This window comes from Xiphophorus couchianus, chromosome 23, assembly GCF_001444195.1.
Source record: "Xiphophorus couchianus chromosome 23, X_couchianus-1.0, whole genome shotgun sequence".
Lineage (NCBI taxonomy): Eukaryota > Metazoa > Chordata > Actinopteri > Cyprinodontiformes > Poeciliidae > Xiphophorus > Xiphophorus couchianus.
The window spans coordinates 17,816,351-17,839,198 of NC_040250.1; the positions used below are offsets into that span (position 1 = coordinate 17,816,351).

Genomic DNA, 22,848 nt, shown 5'->3' on the forward strand with positions numbered 1-22,848 from the left:
TAATCGCTTTAGGAGGACCAGGTCTAATGCTTCTGCAGTAGTAAAGTGGGTAAAGGCTGTAAAAGCATATGTAATGTTCTCTACTTGTTTACAAGACCCAAACAACTATTATTGCATTTTTACTGCTTTACAGAGAGCTAACTTTGCTGCTGATGACACTTAAGAGTGCTTGTCCTTGCTGAGCTCCATTCCACATGGCAATCAAAACACAGAATAAAACCTCACATAAACCCAAACAAGACACTTGATAAAATATTTATTCCAAGCTTTCACTATATCCACTTTATCCTGTACTGACTCGGAGGAGGATGCAAAGCATCTTAACAGTCATTGTGTGAGAGGCAAGGTCCACTCTGAAGTTGTATATTGTATAAAAATTTCGGACTTTCAATACAGTGCATCTCTCAGCTGGGGGCTTGCGTCAAGCCCCTGCTGGGTTAGATTATAACAACCAGAAAAAAATACCCTCACCACTGTTTTTAATCAGGTTGGCTACAGCGAATCCATGCTACAGAACATTCTACACTGCTTGCATCATCAGTTAAAGAGATAAGTAAGCATCAAATATCAAACTTTCTACCAGAATATGAATCCTGTTTGGCTTTTCTCGCTATTTCAGGTCATGTTTAAATTGGGTTTTCTTGTTTTGTCTATCTCTTTGCTTGCTTTTCCCATGTGTGTCAAATAAAAATCTTGCTCCCTAATACTGTATTTTAAGCAATCTTGTTTTCTAGCCAACCCAAAACAAAGAAGCAGAAGTCCCGGAAGACAGAAAAGATTTAAAGCAGTCAGAAGAGTTAATTCTTTAAACAGCTGCAAAGTAACTGAGTGCTAGCTGCAGGACCAGGGGTGGGCAAGATCTGTTCAGAGATGCTTAAGGCTGCAGACATTGCTGGAAAGTTGTTGATATCCCTCTTCAGTGTTACATGGAAGACTGAGACAACAACAACTGTAGAGAGACAAACCAGGTTTTTGGTCCCAATTTTTAAGTAAGGGAACCTGAGAGTGTGTTACAGCCATCGAGGAATCTCTATTGTCAGACTGCCTGTGAAAGCTTACCGTAGGACAGGACACTCCAACTGATTGTTGAAGCTTGAGATTAGGAGGATCAGTTGACCAAATCCTTACTCTGAAATTAACCAATTGCTAATGAAGTTATGGAAGTTTGTTTTTCTGGCCCAAATTGCTGTTGTAGATTTGGAGAAGGTTTTCAACCATATCTCTTGAAACGTTTTCTAGGTGGATTGCTTACCCAAAGTTATAGTTGTGACATCATTCTCAAAAGGCCAAAGCTTGTTACCAGTGCAGAACATGGGAAATGGATACACAAATTGGGACTTTCTGTCTGCAGTAACCCGGGTCTGGTTTTGAACTGGTGATAGAAAAAGTTTAAGCTCCATGCACCTGTGGACATTCATATGGGCCTGCTTTCCCCAAAACCCATACGGTGAAGCATTCTATAAGTTTGTTTTGATGCATTTTTATTTTTTATTTTCATGTGAAAGAGACCTCGATAGATTCAGATATACTTTTAGGAGTTTTAGCTGTGGTTGTAAGAATATGACTCATTTTATTACAGTTCAGTTATTTTGTTTTCTTGTTCAAACATGCTGATATGATTAAGTGAATTATTTTCACTTAGTTGTTAACAAATAGCTTTTATTGTTGTGTCATTCTCAATAGGAGGTTTGGAGCTTGGTATTTACTTTTATAAACCAAAAGGAGGAAAATCTAGCTTTTTTACTTATCCTCTTCTTTCAACGGTAATTGTTTCTCTGCTTCTTCGGGATATAGTTGCTTTCTAAGAACTCATTCCTTTTCAAGCTATTCTCCGCATGTTTTCCCCACTGCATTCAGCTTCTTTCCTCTGTTCCTTTGCCTCTCGGTCTACATTCGAAGCATTCCACAGCTTCCCCTCAGCTTCCACTCATACCTGTCTCTTGCTCCATGTCTCTGCAGTGTTTCCTTCTTATCGCTGCACCTCTCTGTGGGCAGAGTTTGTGTGCGCATATGCGTGTGTGTGTGTCTCTGCAGCATGTCCATCAGCCATCTCATTATGGCTGTCTGTTTTTACATCCCTTTGCCTCATTAAGCACCAAACACAGCCACTGAGGACAGCAGGCCTTGACTTTAGTGCCAATTTTCCCTCTCTCTCTCTTTGGCTTTGTGTCTCTGTGTGTCAGAGTGCGTGTGCCAGAAGAGTGCTCTCTGCATCTCCCTTGTTACACATTACCTTGTTTCCTTGCATTAGGCACTTTCCATCCTTTGCATCTTCTTCATCTCCTCTTCATCTTTGCTCATGGGAGCCCAAATTTCCTTACAATCTCCTAATTGTTTCTTATTCCCTTCTCTCCCACATTTGTTAGTCCTAAATAATATATTTCTTGGAGTGGGGGTATTTATCACCTCCTATAAGGGTGTTAATTAAAAAAAAAGGTTGAAATATGCCACTAACTGACTTATTTTAATTAAAAATTATTTTAAACTTTGTGGCCAGTTGAGCAGTTTTGAATCACAAGTCTTCTGTAAAAGCTGTTTTGGATGATCCAAGCTGTCCTTCGGTACACAAGAGACCATTTTTTCATGTTACAACTAGAAACTAGAAACTTCATGACACTTTTGCCAACTCCTCAGCAAGAAAAGTAGCTATTGGATGTCTCAAAAGTCATTACAAGTCACCAGATAATGTCATTGTTTAATTTTCATATTTGGTCGTGAGTGATCTGGGGAGTGAAATACGCCCTCGTATGTGGGAGCATTTATCTAGCAGAGCCTGGAACCTTTCTGTACATGTGAGGCAATTGCTCAATGACCACTATTTTTTAATATATTTTGTTATTAAAGACATCCTTATTTTTCACCTGATTTTAATAGCAGCATATTAACCTAAAGGTTATAAAATTGACAATATTTAGAAATAAAGATATTTAAGAGGTTATTTAGAAGGCCACAAAGTCATAAAAGTAGTGACATAATATTTTTCAGTCTGGTTAAACTAATTTACAAATGTGAAACTGAACTTAGATATGACTAAAAGTGGAAAATTTAATCCATGTGTATTGATTTTTATGAAAATACAAAGAAAAGTTCAAATGTATTTTTAACCAAACAATTGTTGTTACAATAGCACATAAAACGCAAACCACATCAAATGATCAAAACGCACCACCTTTTTTGTTTATTTTGTTATTATGAATGTATTAACTGATAAACTCACACCAGATGTGTCACACTTAACTTTAAGCTTAGAAAAATGTGATCCTATGGGGTCCACTCTCCTCCAGGTTGTTGATGTTTCTAAGCTTTAGATTTTACAGTCTCGGTGAAGGTCATGAGGGTTGTTATTATGTTTGGTGAACCATTTCTCTATTGTTTTAACCAGATGTTATGCATCATTTCCCTGCTTAAAGACCCACTGATGACCAATTTTCAGTTTTCTGTCAGAGGTCACAGTGTTATATTAAAAATGTCCTGGTATCCTAATATCATGAACTCTAACAAGGTCTCCCAAATCCATTGACAGAAAAGTTGGCCTGCAGCATACCTAACAGTGGTCATGCAGTGCTATTCCATTTTAATCATTTGTTTTTATACCTAACCATGCTAGAGGATTGCGTCGCTGCAAAGCTCAATCTTAGATTCATCTGAACAACAGTGGGAATCCAATTAGTCTTATACAACTTCTGGACAGAAAATGTTTTTCCAACGTTTTATCTAGTGGTGCATCTCATTTAATAGCTCCTACCTTTTGTGTTTGCTTTTGTGGTTCCAGGTGAACGAAATCTACCATGACGATTCTTTGGGAGCAAAGATCAATGTGGTGCTGGTGCGGATAATCATGCTGGGCTATGGCAAGGTGAGACCTGACAGGACTCGAAGTCCTGCTGAGAAAACAACTGAACCGCAGTTCCTGAAGCACTTACGCTTTAGAACAACAGGATTTGGGCTCACCCTGTTTGTCTTTTTGTTTCTATGTCAGCACTATCCATGACATAAGGATTTCACTACTCTTCCTTTAAGTACCTAAAGCAAACTTATAAACAAATATACAACACACACATCCAGTCATCAGGACACACACACAGACCAATGCCCAGAGCTTGTTATTCCAGTGGACTGAGCAAAAGAGGAACTAAAAGCATGCAGCATCTCAGGGGAGTTTTTCCAAGTCGCACGCCTTCACAGTTCACCACCAAAGCACACAGAAACTCTGGCCGTTATGCAATCACTGTTCTTCCTAGCAGGTTGCCTCACAGAATCATCTCCAGTCTAGACAAAGGTAAGTAATCAATGACAGCTCTCCTTCATTCATAAAGAGTAATGGCAATAGGGGCAGCATCTCTTTCTTCCTCACTGTAACTTTATCTGCATGCCTGTGCTGAGAAGCATGGCAGGATGCTGAATGGCAGGAATGATGGGATTACCCACTGAATAGCACATATGATTTTACTGGTGGATAGGTGTTCTCCGATGTTCTTCCACTGTTCCTGCCCGTACAGCCCCAATAGAAGTCAGGAACAACACACACAGGCTACAATGCATTGGTCATTCAGGGCCAGCCCCTGTGCAGCTTCACCCAAAGCTTTGGCTGTCCATCATTCCCAATTACCACAGCAACAGAGCTGCACCCAGACAGCCTGCAGATTGACTGTGTGACCCTGAATGCAGCCACACTCATACACCCACACTTTACTCACACACTGTCACTGTGCTACATTTACACCCATTGCAGAAACACATTTTTGGGATCATGAAAAAAATGCTCTCAAACACACGTAAGCAACTTGGAAATGGTGCACACGTACAGGCTACACCGTCTAAATGAGGGCTGAGCCGAGTGCATACTTAGCACTCCATCAAGTGTGCAGAGGCAGGCCATATGTCTCGCTCATGTTGCATTCCTTTTGTGAACCAACTGCACCTTAGGCATGTGTTCAAACACTGAGCAAAAAAGAGGCAATGCAAGAGATATGAAGAGAAACCTTGATATCAGACAGTTAAATCAAGATCATAGAGGGAACATATTAGATAGGGAAATATAGCTTTAAAGGAGCTTGGTTAGGGTTTTTGTTTAATTATAAGCAGATATTTTGTAAAACTCATTAACAGAGTACTCCTTTCGAGCATCTCTTTGAGACTATGTGTTTCTCTGTGTGATGAAGTGGAAGAAATGCTCTAGCAGTTTGTGAGATCTTCTAAGATCAAATTTAAAAAAAAAAAAGTACACAGTGACACTGCCCCCTACAGGGTGAAATAAATTGTTGTACATACATAAACTAAAATAGGGATGTCCTTGTTTTTAAATAATCCCCGCACTTCGTTCGTGTTGCTCTGTGTTTCAGTCCATGAGCCTGATTGAACTTGGGAATCCATCTCAGAGTCTGGAGAACGTGTGTCGCTGGGCCTTTCTGCAGCAGAAGCAAGACACGGGGGACGCTGAGTATCATGATCATGCCATTTTCCTGACACGCCAAGAATTTGGGCCCACTGGCATGCAAGGTATTAAAAGACACAATGAACACATTCAGTGCTGTTGTGCATTATATTCTTGCTGCATGCTCACACTTTTAAAAAGATTCTAGACACATAGAGAAGTGTGCACCTCCTTCCTTTTGCCTCATATAATTTGCAAGGTGCACTGTGGCTTTAGTGGTTGATGGTTTTCTGTGCAGAAGAGCACAAGCTAACAGCCAGGCCCAGGGGAGAGGCCTCTAAAGCCAGTGGCCTAGCTAGCCAGAAGCCCTTCAGCTGCCCTTGGGCGCAGCCTTCAGCAGCAGAAAATCAATATACAGAGAAGAGGCAGCCACAGCTCCACAATTAAAGAGAGTGCAGGACACACACAGGAAGCTGAAGACTGGCATTTGCAAAGAGAGAAGCCAACATCTTGGAATTAAGATTAGACACATGAATGTAAATGTTTGTGGCTTACACTTCGACAGTGCCCTTTTCTGAACTATACATCCAAAATGTGATACCCCTAAAATAAAATTCTGGCAAACCAAACAGCTAAAAGAGTAAGAGTCCTAAATAGAGTCCTTGTGTGTGTAAAGTAATCTTAAGATGAATAGAACTGGTCTGTTATTAATAAAGCAAAATTGAAACAGATATGTGTTTTTGATTTGATAAAGGAAGTCTACTTGACCAAATAAAAAAAACACATATTTATTCATAGAATGCACACCTAAATGAGGATCAAACATAGCTAATATAGCCTTTTATCATTTTGTCTATGATTATGTTTCAGCACTACTGCAGCAGTAAGTCAGTAAATCTCCAACATTACGTCTCTCTCCCTGGTTGTTCAGGTTATGCTCCAGTGACGGGGATGTGCCATCCGGTGAGGAGCTGCACCTTGAACCACGAGGATGGTTTCTCTTCTGCCTTTGTGGTGGCCCATGAAACCGGGCACGTGTAAGTGTTACCAGTAACAAAGTAGACCAGAGAGCAAAGCAGTCTCTTACTAATTCATCACAGTTTTGTTCAAGTGGTCAGTATGCAATAATTGAATCCTCCCTCTGTTGTTCCTTGATCTACTTCTCCCACACATTTCCGTTCTGTCTCTACTGCTCTTTGTCCTCTCCACCACCACTCTTCTTTTTCTTCTCTTCATCCATAGGCTTGGGATGGAGCACGATGGCCAGGGAAACCGCTGTGGGGACGAGGTCCCCATGGGAAGCATCATGGCTCCTCTGGTGCAAGCTGCCTTCCACCGCTTTCAGTGGTCCAGATGTAGCATGCAGGAGCTGGGACGCTACCTTCAGTGAGACATGAAAACTAGAACATATCAGTACATGCAGGAGGCTTTACATGTACATTTAATGGTCAGCTGTGACCTCAGTGTTGTTGCTTTTTACATGCAGCTGCTATAAGATTTGACATGCATCATCGTTGTTTTTAATAATCTTCACATATCCAGCTCAAACAGACAAGCGCCACAAAGAGTGTTTAAAAATCTTAGGTTTTCTCACCAAGATCTTGTTTTACCTATTGTCAAGAGGTACCAACAGAGCAGAATGTGTCTGTTTTATAAAATATTCATATTAGTGTGAACAGGGCACAGAATCTTATCTGTCCTAGTTGGATACAGTTTTTAAATCAGATAAGTCAGCAAATCTGAGCAAAATATTCAGTTTCAAACTTATTTTTTAGTACATTTCTTAACAATAAAAATGTAAAAAATGTTAGCTCTACTTGTACATTTATACCAGAGGTACCAGAAAATGTAGGAACATTACAGGCAAGGAAAGAAAATTAAAGACTTTTCACTTCCTCTTCAGGTCCTATGACTGTCTTCGGGACGACCCGTTTGACCACAACTGGCCATCGCTGCCTCAACTTCCTGGTTTGCACTACTCCATGAATGAACAGTGTCGTTTTGACTTCGGTGTGGGCTACACCATGTGCACCGCGGTAAGAGACCCCTGTAGTCTATCAACACTTACTTTCACTCATCATCATACTGAGCGCATTTTCAGTCAAAGCTTAGTGTTACTTTAGCTTCTAAGCACAAGTGACAGGTAAATGTTAAGCCTCAACAGACAGAGTTTGAAAGTGATTTTTTTCACTGTGGTTTGTAAAATAGCTTGAATTATTTAAGTATTTTCTCAAATTTTAAGAGTTGGGCTTCTTAACTGAGCCCAATGTTGTCTACTAGTGTATTACCTTTGACCAAAATAAGTGACATACGTAGCCATTGACATTTTTCTGATGTCCTCTGTTTCTTCTCCCGGCCTCTGGTGGGATTGACATCTTGCTTAAAAGCAGGTAATTGGTTTTGTTAGCTATTACTTTTTTATGTCATTAATTTAATTACAAAAAAAGTTTCTTTTTATAGCCTCTCAGTTGCCTTAATACCACAGTGCCTTTACATGAACCTGCTAGAAATAAAATTTTGTAAAGACAAAAGCATCACTAAAGACGTTTCATCAAGCTGCAGCATCTTTTCTGGTATCTTTACTTCCTTTACAGTCAGTATCATCTTTTCTGTGACTGTGAAGCCACTGTGGCACGCTGTTGCAAAGCTGTTTTTTGACTAAGGGTTTGCTCAGGGGCTTGCACACGTTGCTAGATTACCCTCTATTCTCTTGTCAAACTCATTCCCCTCAGCTACAAAAGGTGGGCCAGACAGGATCGCAGGTAAGTCCACCCCACCTCCAGGAGGACGTGTGGACGTGTCATTTGTTTTATTAGGTTTTCTCGTTGATTTCGTTCCCCAAAGTCATGTGTATGTAATGTTGCTCCTTCATTTCTGTTTTGATTGTACTCTGCGTCTCAGTTTTGTCAGGATTTGGTCTGCAGGATTCTAAAATGCTTGTGCTTTAAAAGAAAGCCACTACAAAATCCTCCAAAACAACAGGACACTTGCAATTAATTTGTGTGGCCCTTATGGCTCTGTCCAGCACTGTACCTGGAGTCACTGGTGCAGTAATTTACTGACGGTAAATCACTGCACATCTTGTAGTAAGAGACGCATTATATTGGCACGTTTATGACTGTAAACGAGTGGAAAAGATTGGCGAAAAGTCTTCCCCATCCTTGGGGAGAAGGCTCAGCCAGAACAGAGACCCTTTTTCCCCCTGTATTTTAGGATCCTCCAGTCTATATACAGCTGACGATTACCTACCACAGTCTAAGCCGATGTTTGTAAGTCAACTCCTGACCTGTAGAAGTCCCTCAGGGTCATGGTAGGTGGGAGGTTCTGGGGAGAGGAGAGAAGAGGGCAGGCTGGTTTGTTTGATGGCATTTTGATTCATTTTAGACAAGGAGGGGAATTTGCTGAATTTGCTTCTCAAGCCATGTCGAGAGACATCTCATTAGTCACACATATCTCACCTTTTGTCTTGAAACACTCTGCCCTCTGACCCTCCTTACAGTGCTTTGCAAAAGTATATATGACACCTGAAGTTCTAAAATTGTTACAGGCACATCCTGCTGTGTGATTCATGTGATAGATCAACACAAAAAGTAAACGTGAAGTGGAAGGAAAATTATATACATATATTGTGTTAGAAGTAGATTTTTATTAAGCCCTCTCTGACTTGTAAGAATCACCTTTTGGTTCAATTATAGCTGCAAACGCTTTTGGTCATTTTTTCATTAGTTTTTGGAAACTAGAAACTGGGATAATTGCCCATTTTTTTCATGTTTATTTTTTATTTTTTTGCAAAATATTAGAATGTCAGTATAGACTACTTTTGCCGCAGTTTCACAATCAGATTCCAACGCTGAATGCACTGATCCAGACAGTTGCAGCTCTGTGGGTGTTTGTTAGGGTGTTTGTCCTGTTGAACAGTGAATTTAATGATCAGTGATGTATGCACTTAGTTTTTCTTCAAAGAATGGTTTACATGAAGGTCAGAATGTTCAGTGTTGGTGTCCTCTGACTAAATTATGTTCTTCCACCTGTCTCCTGCAGTGGTAAGCTACTCATTGGACTTATTGTGGCTTTTATTGACTATATTTGTCTTCTGGAGCCCACAACTAAAACTTGCCCTGTAAACAGATTCTCCCACCTGAGCTGTGCATCTCTGCAGCTCCTTTAACATTACCCTGAGTATCTTGGCATCCTCTGTTATTATAGCTTTATTTACCTGGCCTGTACATTTAAGGGAACTACAGTACATTGAGAGGTTTGCTGTTGTGTCATACTTTTGTTCAGATGAAGGACTGGGCAACACTCAGTAGAGCCCACTTCTCCATTAGAGTGACTTCAATCAGTTCTGCTTCAGTCCATCCCGACCAGATTCATCTCCGTTAGCGGACATGGCTCAGCAGAGCTCTTCTCCGTTTTTTGTACCTAATTCAGGAGTAGTACTAGTAACTCTAAGAAATGCCATGCATGCAAGCAATTTGATCGAGAACAGACTGCATTCATTGATTGGCCCTTGATTTACGTCACTGCAAACTCCAAACAACCTCTCAACCAGCACTGTGGACGGGCAGTCATCCTGTCTGCTATCAAAGAGCTGCACAGTGTGGACTAGGGTAATTATGAGTTTAATCACGTTTAAACACTGCGCTGTTCCTGGCGCATTCTGCATTTTGGAGCAGAATGAACGTGATTTTGCAGCGATGCAAGCAGCAAGTCTTTCTGAGGAATGGGCAGCAATGAAGAAGCGAGGAACTGTGCAGCTCTGGTCAACATTTTGTCTGAGCTACAGCTTTGTGTGAAACTCTGGATCTAGATTGGTTTGGCATCATGTGCCTTTTATTCTTTGTTTGAAATTTTCTTTTAAATAAACTTCACTTTGGGATATATGTTTTGACTACATTACCTATATCCAAAAGGTTGCACATTTAAAAAATAAAAGTACCACCATATGTTCATAGGAAAATAATCAGCTAATCTGAATGGTTTTCACTATGTTTGCTCCAGCACTGGATTTCTAGAAGACAAAATGAAATATCTGGTTTAGTTGGCTCCATAACAACCATAACCATGAGGTTCTCCATTGCTGAGTGTCACTGAAAACATCATTGGACCATTGACTGCAGCTCCTGCACACCATTGACTTGCCCACGCTCCTAACTATATTCACACCCATAATAGTGAGGAGCAGATCGTAATGGAGACGCTCCAAACGGGGGTAGAACCAAACAGGCTGGGCATCAAAAAGCTGCTTTTCCACTGTAAAGTCTCCCTCTAACCGGAGTTTGGAATATGATTTTATGAACTTTACAGGTTTTTTTTACTATTTTATTTCTGATCTATTTTTCTGTGTTCGTTTGTTATGTGAAGCTATTTGTAGGGAACAAGCAGCTTCTCTTACAAAAACCTCTAACGCTTTAAGAGAACTGTATTTACAGTATATGCAGATTAAATTGCACACAGGTGGATTTGTATTACCGTAGACTTAATTTAGGGTTATCATAGTGAAACTGTCTGAGTACAAATGTATTTTGATCAGAATTTTATGTTTGTAAATGGATTTACAAGCTGAGTATCATTCTCCTTCCACTTCACAATTTAGTGCTGCTTTGTGTTTGTCTGTCACCTAGAATCCTATTAAAATGTATACATGTTAGTCATTGTACAGTGAGATTATGTGAAACAAGAGGTAGGATTACTTTTGCAGGGCTCTGTATCTGTCAACAGAATATGCATGAACTGCTGTGTGTTTCTCAATGGGTCCCAGTGTAAACTGCAATGACTGCATAGATTAAGTGTTGGTATTGTTTGGTATGTTTCTGTCTTTGCTACTGTTGTGGCATTTCTCCTTCCATCTCAACTTTATTAAGTGTTAAACTTCCCATAAGTTTACATTTTGATTGACCTGTTATTCAAAATGTTTATTTTGAGCTGCTGTTTCTGACTATGCTGAAATCTCTGTGCTCCCAAACAGTACCGTACGTTTGACCCCTGCAAGCAGCTGTGGTGCAGTCACCCAGACAATCCGTTCTTCTGCAAAACCAAGAAGGGCCCACCCATTGATGGCACCATGTGTGGGAATGGAAAGGTATTGCTACATTTTTACAAAAAACATATTGTAAAAGATTTTACGCACAATATGTAGGTACTAAAGTAGGCACATCTTTGTGCTCTCTGGCAGCACTGTTTTAAAGGTCATTGCATCTGGTTGACTCCTGACATCATGAAGCAAGATGGAAACTGGGGATCATGGAGCGAGTATGGCCAGTGCTCACAAACCTGTGGGGGAGGAGTGCAGTTTCGCACCAGAAACTGTGACAATCCCAAGTATGACATTATTCTCTAGTTTGTGTCTAGTGTCCACCACGACTATGAGGCGAAGGTGTGTAAACAGTCTTAAAATAAGGTAATCATTTATTGCAATAGCAATAGTAATCAATGATTACATGCAACTGGATCACATCAAAAATTTTATATTTTCACTGACAACCAACTAGTGTTAAGCGCACATAGTTCCTTTTAAACTCACACAGGCCCCCCTCCTGCCCCTGATTGGTTGTTTCCAACAAGGAGCAATGCATTTTTGCGAGTTGTCTGTATATATACAGTATATATATGTATTACCAGCACTGTGTATTTTTCAGGCAGCCTTACAGGATGTTTCTTAATTCCAGTCGTCAGCCCCCCTGCCCTGCATACTTTAGATGTGTCTCTGTTCCAGAACACTTGATTCAAATGATTGCATGACCTCCAGTGCCACCATCAAGTGCTGCAGAGGCCTGTTAATCGTCCATAGGTTCAAGCCAGGTGTGTGGCAGAATGGAAACACCTAAAACATGCAAAGCAGGAGAGCCTGAGGACCGGAATTGAGAAACACTGGGTTAAAGAGATCATTTTAGTTTAAAGTGTAATAAAAAAGGCCAAAGAGCAAATTACCGCTTAAACGGCAAGAACATTTTTTGTGCCTCTTGTTTTTCCCAGACCAGCCAATGGTGGCCGGCCCTGCAGAGGGGTAACTTACCAGTTCCAGATGTGCAACACCAATGAATGTGAAGACATTTACAGTGATCCCAGGGAGGAGCAGTGTCACGCCTCAGAGTACATCAACAAGCACCTCTGGCTGCCTTATGAACACCCAGACCGTGAGTAGATTCTGAACCAGCTTGACAGTAGAAAAACCAGGAGTGATTAGGTTCTGCTGGACCTATATGTTATGCAATTTAGAGCATGTGGTGTTGTGCTATTTGATTAATTTGAGCACAGCTTTAAGGTACAACCAGACCCCTCAAAGATATGGCATATTTTTAACAATTGAAAATGATTTGGGAGTTTTTGCCTCCTCTACCCATTGACATCTTAATCTCATTAATCCTCCAATTTTTCCAGGTTTTATTCACCATATGTAAATAATCCCACTAATACTAAACAATAAGCCCTAAGTTCTCTATCTAATACACAAACTCTTTACAATGAAGAAATAGTAACATCCACATGGCTGCATGCATAAAATTGACAGCTCCAACCTATCTAAGAGCTGTATTGTCACCTCCATCTTAATACACGTGAAATTATCATCCACCTAAAGGGCAACTGTACAGCAAAGCACTGTGCTTACTTCCTATCTAAATGACCTTCCTAAATTGTTTTTCCTTCAATCTTGTTACTTCTAAATGCCATATTTTTTCTCACTAAAGCATTCAGCATCATACATTACCTTTCTTTGTGTGAACACGCCAACCAGTGTGTGTTTGTGAGAGAAAAATGATTCTGAAGGAGGTGAAACTGAATTCCATTCACGATCTATCATCTTTGACTTCCATGATAAGTGTGAGAATGTCAACTGCAGATCTGAAACTATAATATTTGTCTAACAAATTGTTTTTATTCCCCCTTTTGGGATTTCCCTTGTATTGACAGCTGTACTGTGAATTACTCCTGAGAGGAGAAACATGAGGTATTAGCCAAGCAGCAAATCTTTGGGTTTTGCAGTCTGAAGCTTTCTATGTTCTCGCACAGAGGAGATCACATGTCTCCCATATACAGCAGTGTTTGCAAAACACTTTGATTAACACCTTCTGACCCCCCACAGCATCTCAGAGCAAGTCTTGACAAACTGAAGATGCTGTCTTCTGTTGCTCTAAACTGTAATGTTATGGTTATTATTATCATGTAAAAATGTTACTGGGAGAAGAACAGACTGGCTCTGAGTGAGCGGGTTGATTTATGAATAGTATATCATGCTGATGCTATAAATACAGACTCAACTTCTGCAGTGTTTCTTTTTGACTGCACTGAATGCACATGAACAACACTGGTTTGATCAGGTGTCACCACACTGTGGAGGATTCTTTATTAGGAGCTTCCACACATATTAGTGTCCCTGTAAATACATGTAAAAAAGCCTTCTACCCATACTTATTTCTTAAGTAAGGATTAGGACTTCATAATTTGTGAGAAATGTGTAATTAAAGCAATGTACCTGTATGCAGTATCTGTATCACAAAAAAACTGTGTATTGCACCAAACGTTCAGGCTCTATATGCCCGTAATAGATTTGTTGATAAGAATCATTGAGAAATTATAACTAAGATTTTTTTCTTTGTCTATACACCAGCTAATGCCGCATACAATTCTTTTAATGAAGCCAAATTCTTCCGATAAAACAGTATTTTTATGAAGCCTAAGTTTGCAATGAACTAACAATAACATAAAATAAATGTTTTCCTAATGTTGTACAGATCTACTAAGAGGGGGATTATCACAGGGTCACCAGTTCTTCATAACATCTATTCAATGTTATAAATATGTGGTGAAGGACCTCTTCTCCTTTTGTTAAGTATTGTGGAGGATTGGCGATGCCATAGGTCTGTTTCTGGGCCTGTTAGAGTAAAATATCAGGACATTTTGAAAAGGATCGGGTGAAATCATCTAGAAAACTGAAGATTTATCAAGTAACAGTGTAAGCAACCAAAACGTAGTCAGAAACCAGGATGCGGTACTCAAAAACATGTCAACTTTAACTGCGTAATATTCAAACAAACTTCATTAACTGATAAACGACGAGGATTTGGGCAATTCACAGAATACGAAGTAGAAATCTTGACAAAATAATGAACAAATCATAAACACCACAATGTGAGCTACCATTGTGTTTTTCTGCTCTACAATGAGCACGAAATCAGCATTTTTCCCTGACAATGTCAAACCTTAGACCTAAATTATCCACAAACCCTGTGGTGAGAGCTGAAGACAATAGAGAATGAGAGAGGACCAAGGACTCTGGGCAATTTAGAGTGATTAAGCCAACAGGACAAGTCAAATATCGCAATCTCTTAATGCACGAACCTGGTGAAAAGGTTGGTCCATATTCATTTGCCAATATTTTTGCCGCTGTTGATTTTGTTTAAAATAATAATTTCTGAACATGAGATTTATTTTCCCTCTGAATAAATGTACTCAAAGTAATTAATTCTGTGTGAAATTACTGTTTCCTACTGCAATAAAAGACTGATAAATTTGAAAAGATATTTTAAGGCTTTTCACACGTGTTTACCAGGGATAGCAGTATTTGTGAAGCTAGCTGAGGTAGATTAGTTGCATGTCTGCCACCTGTTCATTAGAATCAAAGCTCTGAAAGACAAGGTCTTGGTGTGTGTGTGTGTGTGTGATAAAGTAGGAGTGTTCGTTCTCACCGGGACGGTCTGCCAGGTTTTGTCTCTGTGGGCTCACGTAGTTGTAGTGTGACTAAGAGACACAATAAGACTCATCATTATGCTGACTCACTGAGATCTCATTCAGATTATTACAACTACTTACAAACAATTAAGACCAAATTTATTTATATGCCTTAGTGATTTAGGTTTAAAGTTATGTTTTAACTTTGAAAATTTTACATAGTTACCAGCAAGCGTTTTGCATATCTTCACTATTAACCCAGTATGAATATCTTTGACTATTCATACTGGGTTATGAGCTCAAAGTGTTTGAAGTTGGAAGGCCTCTTTGCCATTACCTTTACCCCCATAGACTGTCTATCACAGTCAAATCAGGTTTCTGAATTTGCGACTCCAATTTGTTAATATTTTATTTAGTAAATCTTCTCTTCACTACTTTTGATATGTGTTGCCTAAGACCAAGTTCGTCTGTGAACTTTTTGTTGAGAATCCTGACATGGATGACCCCCAAAATCATTATGTTTTCACTACTGTTTTAGGCTGCAAATGCTAAGAAAAGAGTGTTTCTCTTTTGTATGCCAAATAAAATACCTAATTGTGGCTAAATAACTAAACATGTTTCATCTCGCCATAAAACAGAAGATCATAACATCTTGTTCTTTGCTTTGGTGAAATTTTCCAAAAGTCAAGTGGGCTTTTATAGGCCTTAGTCTAAGAATAGCCTTTGTTTGTTGTTCTACATCAATGGTGTCCAGCAGTCTATTGGACTGTCTGTCTTGAGGTGTTGCCACCAACACGCCCCACGTTCTTCACAACGACCTTGTTCCTAGGATACTTTTTCACCTACTGCACCATCAGCCTTGGCAGTGAAAAGGTGTCACTTATGACTTACAGCCAACACCTTCATGGTTTTCTACCGTGTTTAAGTTCTTGTAGTGTTTCAACTTGACTTTATACCAGGGCCCTTGGAACTTGAGGACAATTAAAAATTGCCTTTTTCCCCATTCATTAGTCTTAAACTGACAAAATGTCCAAACATGGGTTTTTACTGAGCTCTTTAGTTTTAGTGTTTTAGTGAGTTTTAGTGTTTTTCTTTTCAATTAATAATTTTTATTCGGATGCTTCAGAATCCGACTTGGCTCCTTGAGTCAATTCTCAATCCTGCAAAACTTTGAATTTTACCGCTAACTCACAGTCGTATTAATTTCAGATATGTTACTTAATTTTTAGTAGAAGTCAAACCAAAACTTTTCTGCTGAAATCTTTAGCACATCATTGTATCATATTTTTATACATAAGTGCATCCTTTCTTGAAAGAAAGAAAACGTGTTGGTCAACTGCACTAAAATGAGTAATTATGGGATTAACAGTGCCAACTAGTGCAATTACGTAATCAAGGTAAAATGGAGTTTTTTTTATTTCATGTGAAAATATGTTTGCTTTCTAGCTAACAAACGCTGCCACCTGTACTGCCAGTCAAAGGAGACCAGAGACGTGGTCCTCATGGAGAAACTGGTGCTGGATGGCACACTCTGCTCTTACAAGGACCCGCACAGTGTGTGTGTGCGTGGAGAGTGTGAGGTGAGGTTCTTCATATGTGTGTTTGTGTGCCTCAAAGTAAAACAGCTGCACTTATTCTTATCAGCTTCCTTGGTTTCCATTAACAGAAGGTGGGCTGTGATGGCGTGGTGGGCTCCTCGAAGCAGGAGGACAAGTGTGGCGTGTGCGGAGGCGACAACTCCAGCTGTAAAACCTTTAAAGACACAATCATGCGGACTGCTAAAAAGCAGGGTAAATGGAGAAAGCCGAGTTGATTCTATCCTAGCAGAAAAACTGCTGGAATGTATTTCTGTCTCACGTCTTCTCTTCGTTCTTATGCTTAAATAAACATCGCCCTCTAGAGGAAGAGGCTTAAAAATGACCCTGAACCTCAGGGAAATTTGACCATATGTTTCCATGCGAACATTGCCAAGACTTTACGTCAAAGTTCATGAGCTAATGTTGAGTCTATTATCTAACTCTTAAAGTCTGCGCAGACCTAGCTCATGAGAGCTGAATTCCTGGAAGAGTGTTTTTTTCAGGCTCAAGCTAATAAAAAAGTTTCCAGTGAGGCATTTTTTCTTCTTAGGTGTTCTATCTGGAAACTACAAATTGAGCTCTTTGAAGGGGGCGCTGGAGGTTTTAGATCCAAAAAAAACTCATTGAGTCTGTCATTTCAGGCTTCCTTAAGGTTCTTGAAATCCCCAGAGGAGCGAGGCATTTACTCATTCAGGAGCTGAAAGCCACCTCACACATTTTTGGTAAATGAAACCTTCCCTTCGTCCTTTTTCTGTCATGCACGTCTGTATATGTTTCCTTTTTTTCTTATAAAGAATTATTATTTCTCATTCATTCACAGCTGTTAAAAATGTGGCATCAGGACTGTTTTTTCTTAATGGTGAAAACGACTACCCTGAGTCACGCTCTGTGATAGAGAAGGGCGTAGAATGGGAATATGAGAATGACAACGACAAGGAAACCGTCCAGACCACAGGGCCCCTCAGACATGGAATTCTAATAATGGTACAAACAACAGGATCAAATTAAAAGTTTAGTTTTTATGATCATAAATCCTAAATTAAACCAGTTTGCCTTTGATTTTTCTTTGCTGATGTCTCTCGTAGATGAAATTGCATGGCGATGAGGATGTCAATTTGTCGTATAAATACATGATGAATATGGATGGTGATTCGAACATTCAGGACAACATGCTGGTAGAGGACAGTGCCTATGAATGGGCTCCGAAGAGATGGTCTTATTGTTCCAAAGCTTGTGGTGGAGGTATGTTAAAAAGCCAATGACTTCACAGCCTCCCTTGTCACATGTATTTTTTCCTTTGTTATATCCTAGAATTATCAATCGGCTGTCACCTTCTCTTTAGGGAAGCAGTATCTGCGATATGGATGCAGAAGGAAAGTTGACAGTAAGATGGTTCACAAAAGCTTCTGTAATAAGTCCAACATGAAGCCCAGAGGAGACATAAGAGACTGCAACCAGAAGCCTTGCCCTCCACCCATGTATGTATTCAGTAATTCCTTCCGGAAATTGAAGGTAGATATTGTTTATTATGACCAGTGTCAGGAATAGTAAAAAAACTTTAATCATCTGTCTTGTCTGTCTTGTGTAGTGTCGCTGTGCAAATTTATGCGTAAGAGCTGAAAATTTTACATGCACGGATTTCGTCAGTCACTTTGCTGGAGGAGGGCAAAAGATTGTTGCCTGAAAGTGCAAGTCCCACAGGAAATGAATTAAGAGGGAGCAATATGGCCTTCCATGTGTCGAGCCCTTAACTATGTGCGTTAATGTGACAAGAATCAACTTGGGATGGCTCAGTCACTGGGTCAGAGTAAGGCACATGTGGAGAGAAACAATAAAAGGCTACTATTGTAGTGTAGCTGTCTTCTTTTGGACATCATTTCTGCTTCTGATGGAAAAGTGACAGAATTCAACACGTATTTTCTTATGCAAAGCCCCAGACAAGTCCCCTTGCTGAGTCCAATGATCAACTAGTCATTAGAACGAAAGCACAGTGTAAAGAGGGACTAGCCTGAAAAATCATGCATTCTTTTGCGTCACATAGATGTAATGCATGGTATTCCCTGATGGTTGCCACAAAGTATAGGTGGTTCAAGTTTACAAGTTTGAGTTGTTGACTTAACCTCCAAATTCCTCAGATGTTAATCTAGTCGAGCATCTTTGGAATGAACTGGGCAAAGCATGAGGTCCATGGGCACCAACCCCACAACTTACAGGACTTGAAGGATCAGCTGCTAACATATTGGTGTCACATACCACAGCACACCTTCAGGGATCTAGTGGTTTCCATGCCTTGACAGGTCAGGCCAGTTCAGCAGCAAAGAGAAACCCAACATAGTGTGAGCTGGGTTGTCATAATGTTATACCTGATCATGTATGTTTAGACTGTCTTTAAGCTTCTACCACTTTTAGATGATTCTCTTTTGTATTTTTTTAATTTGGTATTTCACTTGCAGCTGGGTGACAGGAGAGTGGCAGAACTGCAGTAAACCCTGTGGAAAGACAGGGATGCAAGTACGCTCCGTCACCTGTGTTCAGCCTTCAGAGGACAACACAACACGCCTCATTCACAATAAACACTGCAGCGATGACCGTCCTGAGTCCCGCAGGTCCTGTAACCGATATCCCTGCCCCACGCAGTGGAGAGTCGGCCCCTGGTCACAAGTATGCACCCAAGACATTAATAGAAAATATGAACAAATGTTTTTGAATAAAAAATGTTGTATTTATCCTAAATTATGTGCGATATTTGATTGCATTGCGTTTATGTTCTGGTCCTGTGCCGCCAGTGTTCAGTGACTTGTGGAAACGGGACGCAGCAGAGGCAGGCACTGTGCCACACCAGGGACAACACCATAGGACTCTGTCTAGACAGCAAGCCTGACACCATAAGAGTTTGTCGCCTGGAACCATGTCGCAGTATGTGTTAAACAAACTCCACTATTCTTCAGTCAACTGTATTTAGAGCTACTGTTGTGATTTGCATGTTACTTATTCAATAGTAGTGAAGCAGAAATGTTCAGTATGAACATTTTGATATTTGCTACACTTAAATACATACATAAGGTTACTGTAATATTTGATATTTGATAAACCTAATGGATATTTGAGAGGACAATGGAAAAATATCAAACATTAAAACAGACTTTTTAATCATTCAGAAAAAAAAAGAAAAGAAAAAGAAACAAACTATTGTAGCATCTGTGTCTGTATTATGTTTTCTCTGTTTTATTGTTGTGGACAAACAAAATGGCATTTTGCTAAATTGCTAAGCAGTTACTTCAAAAATGCAACCCATTGAACAAAACAAATCACTTTTCTTCAGATTTTGTTACATCCATACATCCAGGACTAGTTAGTCCTGAAGGTGATGGACATGCGGGCATAGGCAATCAAGTGAAGGAAAATCTAAGTCAAAGTGAAAATATCCAGTGTGGACATGTGCAAAAATGTCCTAACTTCTGATAAAAGTGATAAATGTCTCAGACGCTCCTTCGTAGAATACTCCTTTTATTGTCCTTGAGTTATCTTACCATTTCTGTGTCCCCTTTGCAGAGGGCTCATCAGACCTCAACAAGAATGGCAACATTCTGATCCAGTGGCTTTCCCGCCCCAACCCCAACTACCCAAGGATCTCATCACGTAAAACCTCCCTCTATAGCTCCCAGCCCGGCCTTCACAGCGACAGCCGCAGCCGCATGTCTGTCCTCTGCTGGGCCCTGCCCATCTCTATCCTCCTGTCTCTGCAGGGCCGGCCCTGGCTGGCCCCCTGACCTGCCCTTCCTGCTGCGCCTTGTGCCTGTGCCCACGCCCGTATGAGCGAGCGGCAAAGCTTTCGCTTCTCTTTTGGGGGGGGGATGTTGTCTCTCTCTCTCTCTCTGTGTCTGAGGCGGCTCTGACCGGGGGAGGTCTCTGGCTCCTGTGTGTGCTAGTTGGTTCTCTCTTGCTCTGTCTCTCTTTATCTATCTCTCCTCTATGGAGCATTGTGTTGTAACCGCTGGCCAGTCGAAAACTTAAAAGATCAACAAAAAATGTGGTGTGAAGAGGATTCTAAGTGGCAAACAGGTTTTCACTGACACCTCCTATGATGTGTCAAAGGGCCGTTCATGTGTGAGGGGACCCCCTCTCCTCTCTGCATTTGGCAGCCATGTTTTGCGTGATGTTATGGGTTACCACACCTGAGACGCAGCAGGGCTTTTCTTTTTTTTTCCCTTTTGTAGCGCACTGTCAGTGTGGGAGAAAAAGAGATGTGAAAAAAAATCAGAAATGGTATATAAATATCTATATAGAAAAAATATTTATATCTGAAAAAAATATGAAAGCTTTATTGTGAATGTGATCTGAGGACATCTTTGCTAAAGTGCTCATCTTGACATCTCGGTTCCATTCGGGGATGAAAATGGCGCTCCCATTTCCAGATTGACAAGAACTCAGCACAGTGAAAAGATATAAGGGGATCTTTTTTTGTTTTGTTTTGGTTGATTTTATTTTTGCAAAGTGAACTGAGGAGTTGAAAATTGTGAAGTATGATAAGAAAAAAAGAATTTAAAATAAAAAATACAGGGTAGTTTGACCACTTGAGGTTGCTTCCCATTCCACCTCATCAGCCATCCTCTCTTTGACTGTTATACAAAAGTTCAATAAATGCAGCTTATTTGTGCTTGCATACTTTAATCAAATACATCTATAAATATATTTGTATTTATATATACCTATAAATCTAAATCTATATGAGTACCAATAATATTAATAACATTTTACCATGAATAAGCTGTAGCTTATTTGCCTAAAACCTTTGGACTGCTATTGATCGCTTAGATCCTTGACTGTTATGTGTATTTTTTTAATGATTTTACATGAATACAGATAAATATTTAATAAAGGCAAAGTGTTTTGTGGGGAACGGGTTTGACCCATATTATGCAGGACTTGGTCAGTAAGTTGCCTCTCCATTCGCTCAGATGGATCAGTGGTTTTCCTGTTGCTTCTTGTTTTTTCTTTCAGGATAGGATCATGTTTTGTCATGCACATTTGCATCCATCACCTGGATGTTTGGACACATGTCTGTGCGAGCTTGCACCTGTCCACGTGCAAGTCCACGAGTACGTGTGCAAGGGTGGATGTGTGTCTTGTCATGTACGAGCGTGTGTGCGAGGGTGCTAAATCATTTGGGCTTTTAACACACTGCGATCAGCTACAGAAATACCTCATAAACTTTGATTTTGAGAGCGTCCGGTGGTCTCACTTTATGTTTTTGTCGAACATGAACAATGCCTTATCTTGGATTGAATGTAATGGCATTTATCTGTGAAAGAGATGGCTTTACTCATTCAAAGTTTCACTCGGAATAGAGGCAGCTTCAAACCAACTTAAACTCACACCCGCCAATCATCAAAACCTACCAAGCTGATGTCGGACCAGTGTCCGACTACCGGAAAGGATTTTCAAAGGGCCTAGGATACTGACACATTTGGCATCTTGGAGAACAAAAAAAAGAACACTTCAGACTTGTCATTGTATTGTGATCACATATTTCTGTTGTGACTATGTAGCGAGCTATCCAAGGTTTCCTTCTGCTGGAGTTGGACTGTACGAGACCATGCCAGACCTAGCAGTGCGATACTGTATATAAAATTGGTGTTGACTGTATTTAATAATGTTCATGACTGTTATCTTCTTCTATAATATTCTATGCTTTGGGTAACTGTTTCGTGGCTTCACTGGCCTGCTGCGTGGGGCTGGCTAATGTTCGAAGAAACATTCAGATGGACTACGTGCACTGCGTCTATATGCACTTTGATTTATCAGGGAAATTTTATTAATGTTTTGTAAATGTTTCATATGACACTTAATGTGCCATTCCAGTTTTTACATCATCATGGAAATTCTGTATTTTCTTTAAAAAGCAAATATAATTTATGTACTTCATGTTCTTTTCTCAATCAACTAACAGGTTGACTTGTTGATTTCCAAGTAATCAAGTGTTTTACCAAAGTGACTGTGAACTTGTAACTTTCGATACAGTTGAATTATTTTTCTTAAGAAAAAAAAAATCTATATATCTATATAATGAGCTGGAGGTGGGGGCGTACATCTCATTGTTTCAGTTCCTGTCATTCTCAACAGCAAAGTTGTATCAATAAAAATGTTTTAAAAAGTGTGACTTTTCACTCTGCAAACATTTTTACAATAGAAAATATGCTGTTTTGTAGTGACACAGTATAGATATTT

At 39.9% G+C, this 22,848-nt stretch overlaps 1 protein-coding gene across 4 annotated transcripts in view; it reads left to right on the plus strand.

Annotated features, from left to right (window-relative positions):
- The window catches only part of LOC114139055 (A disintegrin and metalloproteinase with thrombospondin motifs 2-like), a 125,961-nt gene that overhangs the window by 98,081 nt on the left and 5,032 nt on the right, over positions 1-22,848 (plus strand). For 2 of the 4 annotated variants that reach the window (XM_028008677.1, XM_028008674.1), the window contains 18 exons: positions 3,773-3,856; positions 5,343-5,499; positions 6,306-6,411; positions 6,617-6,760; positions 7,278-7,410; positions 8,107-8,136; positions 11,343-11,456; positions 11,550-11,695; positions 12,350-12,510; positions 16,490-16,623; positions 16,710-16,833; positions 17,262-17,342; positions 17,441-17,604; positions 17,706-17,862; positions 17,963-18,098; positions 19,074-19,281; positions 19,407-19,536; positions 20,173-20,259. In XM_028008677.1, coding sequence (XP_027864478.1) covers positions 3,773-3,856; positions 5,343-5,499; positions 6,306-6,411; positions 6,617-6,760; positions 7,278-7,410; positions 8,107-8,136; positions 11,343-11,456; positions 11,550-11,695; positions 12,350-12,510; positions 16,490-16,623; positions 16,710-16,833; positions 17,262-17,342; positions 17,441-17,604; positions 17,706-17,862; positions 17,963-18,098; positions 19,074-19,281; positions 19,407-19,536; positions 20,173-20,259 — 2,296 coding nt within the window. The remainder of the gene's footprint in view (positions 1-3,772; positions 3,857-5,342; positions 5,500-6,305; positions 6,412-6,616; positions 6,761-7,277; positions 7,411-8,106; positions 8,137-11,342; positions 11,457-11,549; positions 11,696-12,349; positions 12,511-16,489; positions 16,624-16,709; positions 16,834-17,261; positions 17,343-17,440; positions 17,605-17,705; positions 17,863-17,962; positions 18,099-19,073; positions 19,282-19,406; positions 19,537-20,172; positions 20,260-22,848) is intronic. The other 2 variants (XM_028008678.1, XM_028008676.1) reach the window with 1 other exon arrangement.